The sequence below is a fragment of the Priapulus caudatus genome, unplaced genomic scaffold (genome assembly GCF_000485595.1).
Source record: "Priapulus caudatus unplaced genomic scaffold, Priapulus_caudatus-5.0.1 Scaffold309, whole genome shotgun sequence".
NCBI classification, from domain to species: Eukaryota; Metazoa; Priapulida; class Priapulimorpha; order Priapulimorphida; family Priapulidae; genus Priapulus; species Priapulus caudatus.
In genome coordinates, this window is record NW_014577370.1 from 230,504 (window position 1) to 240,503 (window position 10,000).

General features: G+C 51.5%; 1 protein-coding gene and 1 pseudogene across 1 annotated transcript in view; both read left to right on the forward strand.

The window, feature by feature from the left end:
- The window catches only part of LOC106808847, an 8,193-nt pseudogene extending 6,948 nt beyond the window's left edge, over positions 1-1,245 (forward strand).
- A 7-nt stretch (positions 1,246-1,252) lies between these two features.
- The window catches only part of LOC106808849 (cytochrome P450 2J3-like), a 15,955-nt gene continuing 7,207 nt past the window's right edge, over positions 1,253-10,000 (forward strand). The window contains exon 1 of the mRNA XM_014811734.1: positions 1,253-1,319. Coding sequence (XP_014667220.1) covers positions 1,253-1,319 — 67 coding nt within the window. The remainder of the gene's footprint in view (positions 1,320-10,000) is intronic.

A 10,000-nucleotide genomic window follows, 5' to 3' on the forward strand; every position in this document is an offset into this window, starting at 1 on the left:
TATCCGTGCTGCCCGGAGCCGTTCATCGACATCACGTTCAACATCGAGCTACGCCGCAAGACGCTCTTCTACACCGTCAATCTCATCATACCGTGCGTGTCGCTGTCGTTCCTCACCGTCTGCACGTTCTACTTGCCGTCGGACAGCGGCGAGAAAATCTCGCTGAGCATCTCGATTCTCGTCAGCTTGACCGTCTACTTCCTGCTGCTGTCGGAAACGATACCACCGACGTCGCTCAGTGTGCCGCTCATCGGCAAGTACCTGCTCTTCACGATGATACTGGTCACGCTGTCCGTCTGCGTGACGGTGTACGTGCTGAACGTGCACTACCGCACGCCGGCGACGCACACGATGCCGCCGTGGGTGCACCGCGTCTTTCTCGAGGTGCTGCCGCGCCTGCTCTGGATGCGTCGGCCGAGGTTCCAGCGCGAGCAGACGTTCATCGCCGTGCAGGAGTGCAGCAAGCGCTTCTCGGGCGTCTTCGTCAACGACCTGCCAGCCGACGGCGGCGGGGGAGGAGCGGAGGGAGGCGGAGTGGGAGTGGGAGGGCGGACGTCGCGGCGGGAGGGCAGCGGCGGTGTGTTCCGGTCGCCGCGACGGCCGCCATATTCGCCGGATGTGACGCGCGCGATGGCCGGAGTTCAGCACATTGCCGAGCATCTGCAGCGGGACGACGAAGTGATGGCGGTGAGTGACGGCACATACGCGTGCATGCACGCGCGTACTCGCGCGCGCACACACACGCACGCACGTATGCATGCGCGCACGCACGTACATATGCACGAACGAGCGTAATGAATTCACACATGCGATCACACACGGCTGTGATGCACGCGGCGGCACGCTTGCGCAAAAATCAGAATCTTACACGAGTTTAATCTTAAATATTTAATCTAAACGGACCAATTTTTATTTATTTGTTAGGAATTCTAACGTATCGTTCTGTATGCGCGGAATCCACCCACGCCCATCCATCTCTGTTCTAGACAGCGCAATGAAAATATCCGATGTATTCCGCTATGCGGCTTACACATTGCCTCACGTCATGTATACCTAAAACGTGAACTCTTTTTCTTACGACTTCAGATTCGAGAGGACTGGAAGTACGTTGCCATGGTGCTGGACCGCTTGTTCCTCTGCTGCTTCTCGTCTGCCTGCGTCATCGGCACGCTGGGTATTGTCCTGCAGGCTCCAACGATTTTTGATGACAGGCCTCCTCTTCCAGACACAGTGTTCACATTCTAATATAACAATGGGTGTGCGCAATAACGACCCAAGACCAAAGAACCGCGGCGTCGTTGTACGCTCCGGCGACACCCGCAAAGTCGGCGTTTACTGCTAATAATATTAATGTAAAGTAGATTTTGTAACTCGGTATATGTCATCTTAATGATTTGTCACTGTTGCCATAGCGACGACAGTTCCTTTTTAAGCGTGAACGCTCCCTGTAAATGTGCCAGATACCGACCCAAGATGGCGGCGTTTGTCGTGGTATAGCGTGCCGTCATCATCCGTTAGCTGAATATAATCGCACAGAAAGAGCAAGCAAGTGGGTACTGCAGACCTCATGCAGTTCAAGTCGGTGTCAGTTCATCTTCGGGAAAATGAAGATAATAACCCGTTGAAAATTAAGCTGCTCTCTCCTGTTGTGAATATGGTGCCACCGGTTCCTAGACTAGGCCCACGTTAGACCTGTCATTATGCTGGTAGTAGCCTATATGCTGCCATATATGCTGATAATCTGGTGATGACATTTCAACGTGCTCTACTGGCTATCAAATCCATGACCTTAAGGCTATTGCCGTGTGCAGTGAGCCTGCCTATACAGAAGGAATACGGTTTATGCTTATAAGAACGGCTATTATTTTATTCTCAATTAGCTAGGACGTCAGTGTTGTATAAAGGCTACAGGTTTCGACGGAGATGCGTAGAAGTAGAGTTACACGAATGTAAAGAGAAGAAACATACGGACATCGATAAACGCCACATAAATCATGAATCCTCACACGAATGAATCCCATCTGACGTCACTCCACAACATGCCCGCAGTCGCAGGCTCGCTCCTCTGCTGTGCAGCCTGAGAACGTAACTAACAAACGGTGGTCTTTAATTTGGAGGTTTGTCTCCTCGGTCCCACAGTTCATGATTCCACCGAGATTAGCAGACGGCCTCGTACATTTCCGTCTCGGCCGCCACGCAGCGCCTACGTACGCACCGGCAAACATGGCGGCAGGCACCTGCTGCCGAGCGTGGCTTCTGATAAGTTAACTGACACTGGCGCCTGTAAGCGGCCTCGTTAAGCGGCGGCTTCATTACCTTCGGTCTGTTACCTGCTGGCAAGAATTTTCGCCGTCCATCCCACCAGATGCAAATGAGATGCGTTTACTAATGCACCTTCTACACTCGCAGTTACCTATTATACCTATATACCTATTATATATAGATATATACATTAACTCTGGACAAGAGCCATGGGACTGCCTGGAATATGAGTATATTTACGGGCTGTATGATAAAGCTAATTTGCTTATAACTCGCTGTAAATATAGTTCCGTTTGCAACTTTTAACAAGGCTTCAAACTTCGCGCCCTACGATTTTGCGCTCGTTCGCTCTCCGAAATGTATTATTTAATGGTGGCCTTAAAATAAATCGCGGGTGGGAATTTGGGAATGGTCTCGCTTTTGAATTGTTTTATAAGAGAAATAACTCCACTCGTCATAAGAATTACATTTTTCCACTTTCGTGAAACGTAGGCCTACTATATATAGGTAAATATTACCGCCTAATCAATGTTCGACTTTACGTATCAGCGACATATTTTGTAAGTGTTGAATATTTAGTCACCGTCTTTCTCAAAATGGATAACTTATGTATATAATATAACGTATCATACTCAATACAGACTACACAACTTGTTCCTACGTCTAACTAGTCAGGGCCAAGCTAAGTTGGTCTGGGCCAGGCCCTGGCCAGGCCCGCGCTAAATCGCAGCGCACAGACACAAAATACTTATTAACCACTGCGCATGCTCAGTTTAGTGTGTTACGTCACTCAGCAGACAGCAATGACGATTAAACAACAGCGCTACCTATGGCGTTACTAGGATTTATACTGTATTGTTCTAATGGCAGAAGAAGAATATTAACACGTGACCGGATACACAGCAGAAGCTGAAACCGTATAATCGAATCTGAGTATCCGCTTGTAATCCGCTTGCAATTTTGTCAGCAATGGAAGTGTAAATATGCAAATTTCCATGTCTGCCTTCCCACACGGTGGACCCCTTGGGAAGGAATGGATAGATTCCTTTGGCCTGATTGTAATCAGACTCTTTACCTCCCAGTTAGTACCTCTATCTGATTCTGCCATCATATTATGAACCAGGTCTATAGGACGGCCTGGCCCGGACTAGTTTTATGTAGGATCAAATTTGTAGTCTGTACGTAGTATCTATGTATTAAGTCACATGACACAAACTTGTCACTAAGTAGTGTAGTTACATGCATTTAAATTGTCGACCAATTAAATAGATTGTGTGCGAACAGTATGAACTGTAAATCACACAAGTAAATAAAGATATGTATATATGCATACAATCGTTATGAACGAATAAGTATGCCGGTTTACCCGCGTATATGTTTCACTGAAAATAGCGCCCACACGCGTACACGAACCCATGCACGCACGCACACGCATGCACGCGCGCACCCACCCATATATATATATATATATATAATAAAATTATATACCGCAGAATCTTCTTATCCCATACAAACCTCTCTGCGCTACAACCCCCACCGACCCTAGAATTTACTCTTACCTCAATCTCTTCTCGGACCACAATTCTCCCCACACCACAAGCCTTCTAATCTCAACAAGCTCCCAACGATGCACCCGTGTCCTACTACTCTTCATAGACCCACAAGATACTTTCGATAATCCCACAACACCACAACACAACAACACACCACCCAACTCACCACAACACACCACAACACACCACTCACCTCACCACAACACCACAACACACCACCCACCTCATCACAACATCACAACACACCACCTAACTAACCACAACATCACAACACACCTCCCAACTCACCACAACACCACCCAACTCACCACAACACCACAACACCACAACACACCACCCAACTCACCACCCACCTCATCACAACACCACAACATCACAATATCACAGCATCACAACGCCAGAACACTATAACGCCACCACACCCTACCCACTTCACCACCTCACCAAAACACCACAAAACACCACCCACCTCTCCACCTCACCAGAACACCAGTACACCCCACCCACCTCATCAACTCATCACAACTCCACCGCCCCCTTATTATTAACAGATCCACTAACAAGGTCACGTATACATCTCAGGAAAGAGAAAAATACAGACCCCCTTCCATGTTCGTTACGTAACGATTTATCAAAAACCATCGATATAATGCGTCGATGAGGCCTTGCAAGGCAATCTGTGTGTCTTGCGTGCTGGCCATACTCGAGCCTCTGTCGTGACGTCACGCTCGTTCGCCTGCCAGACTGCGCGTTTCGCGAGTTATTAACCCGCAAACCACGCCGGTACAGGATTCCAAGTGGTGGATGGGTTTAATCGGAATTTTAGCTAATGAATGGTTTATTGAAGTGTTCTTGAACGCGCGAGGCAGATGGCGGGCTAGCGGAAACAGTGAAACTCGCTAATAAAGAGCTTGCTGTAACTACACGCGACGCGTGTTGATGAGGTGCTTCAGCTTATATAGCTCTTTATTCACAAGCACTACTCACACACAAGCGCGCGCGCACACACACACACACACACACACACACACACACACACACACACACACACACACACTCATGCATGCACGCACACACACACACACACACACACACACACACACACACACAGAGAGAGAGAGAGAGAGAGAGAGAGAGAGAGAGAGAGAGAGAGAGAGAGAGAGAGAGAGAGAGAGACTCACAGGCGCACGCACACACAGGAAATCACGCAGTAATAATTGCGTTCAATAATGACTGCATGTCCATAGACAACAAACATGCGTCTAATAACGGGAAATTAGTGCATATGCGTATTTATGTCTCATCTCTGACTTCTGTCGTCAGAGAAACATCTAAACAACAACTATCAACGGTACCGTGAGATATGCAACATAGTTCCAATCCACTTAGCTTGGGAAATATCGTGGTTTGCTGGTGCGGAACAAGCCATGCAATAGAGCCCCCCGCTCGCTTATTCTCTTCTCTTCGTTTTCGTTCTTTAATGGTCCCACGCTCCGTTACTGGCACACACGCTATGCGCATCTACATCCATCAAACACAACTAACATAGCGACGAATAAATTACATTTTCTCAGATATTTTAAATGAAGACCTTGCATCGGCTAGGGATATGAATGGGTGGCGGGAGTCATTCGTCTGTTCTGACATCGAGCCGACGATCGATCGACCGACCGACCACGACGCGACCCGACCGACCGACCGACGAACCGGCCGCCGACCCGGAGCGAACCGAGCGACGGAGCCGACCGACCGGACGCACCGACACCGACCGACCGACCGACACCGACCGACCGACGACGACCGACGACCGACCGACCGACGAGTGCCGACCGAACCGAGCGACCGACGACCGCACGACCGACCCGACCAGACGAACCGACGACCGACCCGGACGACCGGACCGACGTACACGACCCGACACCGGACACCGAATCCCGACGCCGGCACACCGACCCGAGGGCGACGACCCGACCGACCGACGACGACCGACCGACCGAGGCACGCACGCGACAGCGCGACCCGACACCGGAGCGACGACCGACGACCTTGACGACGACGACCGAGCCGACGACCTCGACTCGACCGACCGACTACGACGACCGACCGACGACCGACGGACGGACCGACGACGACCGACGGACGACCGACGCACGACCGACGACGCCGGACCAACGATCCGATGCCGACGACGAACGACGACCGACGACCCCCCACCTCCCCCCGACTCGACCCGACCGACGACGACGACCTCGGACCGACCGAGCGCATGATTCATTCCGTTCATATGCGGTTCGCACTCGGCGCTTGCTCTCTCCGCAGTTCTTCTCGCGGCTTTTTAAGTGTTGCGATGCAGCCGCGCCACAGTGCCCCGGCTTGCGTCGCCCGACCCGATCAGATCGACCGTGTTGTCAATAGGATTGGCCAATGCGTCCGCCCCTTCTACGCCACGCTGAGAAAAAACTGATCTACAGAATTCGTCTCCAGTCGGCTCACGCAATGGCAATATTAAAAGTTGCGCCGTGTCCGTATTCGACCCTGTACAGTCGCAGTACAGACGCTGCCATGACGAGCTCTCATACCATAGTTTTAGTCATTAGCTGGCACCATCGTGAGCCTTAGGCGGCTAGATCCATAGCGGTCCTAGCGCGCCTAGAGCCTTAGCGGCTTAGAGTCCATGCGGCCCCCTAATACTCCACCTCCCCCCCCCCAAAAAACACACACACACACAGTCTCGTATGACGCACACACGCGTATTATATATATATATATATATTATATAATAATATATATATACGGACATACCAGACCGGCATCCGTCGGGGACAGCACTAACCAACGACCAGCCTTAGTAACAAATTTAATATAATGGATTTTAATTAAAGGCGATTAATCCGCCCCGACGATGACGCGGATAACGATGGCTGCAGCTGTTTAAATAGCTTTCCTCGTCTTTTTGATTCCTACCCAGGTACTGCTGCTTGTTGCCTGGTTGCTTGCTGCTACTACTATTACTCAATACTACTATTCTACTACTTACTGCTTACTGCATGCTGCTGCTGCTGCTGGCTGCTGACTACATGCTGCTGCTGCTGCTGCTGCCTTTGCTGCTGCCTTGCTGGCCTACTGTACTGCTAGCTGCTACTCTACGTACTGCTACTGCTACTGCTACTGCTATGCCTATGCTACTACTACTACTACTACTACTACTATTTCTCTACTACTACTACTATACTCCTACTATTACTACATACTACTCACTACTACTACTGACTATGACTATACTTACTATTACTGCTGATTACTACTACTACTTCTGCTTGATGTTGTCTGCTGCTACTGCCTGCTGCTGTTTGGCAGGCGGCGGCCCGCAGGCGGCGGCGGCCGGTGTGTTGTTGCGGTGGTGGTGGTGGTTGGGGCGCCGGGTAATCATGCATTTACTGTTCCGTCGTTCCGTCGTCGCCGTCGTGTTCGGTCGTCGCTCGATCGCCGTCGTCGTCGTCGGTCGTCGTCGTCGTTAATTGTTGTTGTTGTTTGTTGTTGTTGTTGTTGTCTGGTGGTGTTGATTGTTGTGTTGTTGTGTATAGCTGTTGCTGTTGTTGCATGGCTGCTGACAGGTGGGATACTGTGGACGTCTGCTCTAACAGCTTCGACGATTGCCGCCTCTATTGCCGTTCTTCTACTGCGCCGCCACTGCCGTTGCTGCTGTGCCACTTCCCACTGGCGTCTGCCGCCGCTGCTGCCTGTGCCGCTGCACGCCGCACTGCCTTGTCGATGCTTACAGCTGCTATGCGGTCAGAAGCACGCCAGACGTCCAGCGAAGCATGCGCCTCGCGTCTGTCGTTAGTATACAGTAGGACTGGTTACCCGGTCGACAGTTCCACACGCTAACTGAACGGAGCGTGTGCGTCAGTCGCGCGGTCAGCTGTAGCGAAGGCATACTTGCGGAGTAGAAGATTTGGCGAACGGGTTCAGTCTAGGTATACGACCGACACAGCACAGCCGCGTCTACAGTAGTCAGCGCTACGTATAGCAGAACGAGTCATTGATCTGGACAGCGCCGCGCGGCCCACGCTGCTACGGGCGGAACCCAAGCGGCCTGCGTCACGCTTGTATGGGGTGCGGCCTGTGTGGTAGGGTACGGCGGTGGTGTGTGGTGGCTAGGGTGGATCGTGGGGTGTGGGTAAGGTGTGTGGAGGTTAGGTGGGGGGGGCGGGGGGGGGGGCGCGGGGGGGGCGGGGGGGGGGGGTAGATGGTAGGGTGTGTGTGAGTGGTGGGTAGGTGGAGTGGGTGTGAGTGTTGTGGGGTAGGGTAGGCGTTGGTGTGGGGGGGGTAGGGTAGGGGTAGTGGTGGGCGTGTGTGTGTTAGGTAGGGTGGTGTGGGTGGAGGTAGGGTAGGATGGTGCTGGGTGTTCTGGTAGGTAGGGTGGTGTGTGTAGGGTAGGGGGTGTTGGTAGGGTAGTGGGCTGTGGGGTGTGGGTAGTAGGGTGGCTCACGTGTGAGTGTCCTTGGTGGGTGGGGTGGTTGCTGTCGTGGTAGAATAGGTGTGTGGCGGTAGAGTAGTCAAAATGTTAGATGGAGGGTGGTGTGCTGCTGTCGTCGTAGCGGCTAGGGTGGTGTGGGCGTGTGGGTAGGGTAGCGTGGTGTGGAGGCTAGGTGGGGTGTTAGTTAGGGTGGTGTGCGGTGTGTGGTAGGGTAGGGTGGTGTGGGGTGTGGGGTGTGGGGTAGGGTAGGGTGGTGTGGGGTGTGTAGTAGGGTAGGATGGTGTGTGGTGTCTGGTAGGGTAGGGTGGTGTGTGGTAGGGGTAGGGTGGTGTGTTTGTGGTAGGGTAGGGTGGTGTGGGGTGTGTGGTAGGGTAGGGTGGTGTGTGGTAGGGTAGGGTGGTGTCGGGTAGGGTAGGGTGGTGTGTGGTAGGGTAGGGTGGTGTTGGGTAGGGTATGGTGGTGTGTGGTGTGGGGTAGTGTAGGGTGGTGTGGTGTGGGGTGTGGGGTAGGGTAGGGTGGTGTGGGGTAGGGTAGGGTGGTGTGGGGTAGGGTAAGGTGGTGTGGGGTGTGGGGTAGGGTAGGGTGGTGTGAGTGTGTGGTAGGGTAGGGTGGTGTGGGGTGTGGTGTAGGGTAGGGTGGTGTGGGGTGTGTGGTAGGGTAGGGTGGTGTGGGGTGTGTGGTAGGGTAGGGTGATGTGGGTGTGGGGTAGAGTAGGGTGGTGTGGGGTGTGGTGTAGGGTAGGGTGGTGTTGGGTGTGGGTAGGATAGGGTGGTGTGGGGTGTGTGGTATGGTAGGGTGGTGTTGGGTAGGGTAGAGTGGTGTGTGGTGTGGGGTAGGAGGTATTAACCATTGTAGTAACGAGGTTGGAATTTTGATGCACACTTCCTGCCTGGTTGCCACCCTCAATTTTAAATGCTTAACATCGGCTCTAGGAACAGGGCAGCCGCAAGCAAGTTTTTATCTACTTACCCGACTTTCCTGTTCGAACTACCTAACCGTAACGATACCCCACCGAAAGGTCGCAATATTGTTTGCAAGGCGCTACATGCACGGCCATATTGTTAATTTTTATTTGGGTGTCGGCTGCAGTGCTCTGAATGCTCCGTGGTTTGTGGCTACGTGCCAAACTTCTGTGACTTGAGTTGTCTTTCACAGTGCTCTGCGTATCGGTTGAGATCTACGCACCCCGAGGTGAGTGCTTATATGATGGTGTCGCCCATATAGGTATAGAGCGGTTGGCGATGAATGATTCGGCGGTGCATGGCTTGTTTCATTGATATTTGACTACGTTTGCCTATGTTGTTTGATATCACGTATTTATTGTACGTATTAATTATTATTAGATCACATGTAATTATGTACGAGTGAGATTTGATGAAAAAAAAACTGATGTCGCTACGTGCGAATTCATATTTACCACACTATTAGCTCTAATTACGCGGCGCATGCAGGGGTGTACGAGTTAGCCACATGCATATAACATGCGAAATGCACACGTGGCAACGGAACACACGCTGTCTTGTGATGACATCGGGTGAATAACATATTTTCAAGAGCTATATATATATATATATATATATATACATATATATATATAGTTAGTTAGGCTGCTACTGCTACTGCTACTGCTACTGCTACTACTACTACTACTACTACTACTACTATTTCTACTACTACTACTACTATTTCTACTACTACTACTACT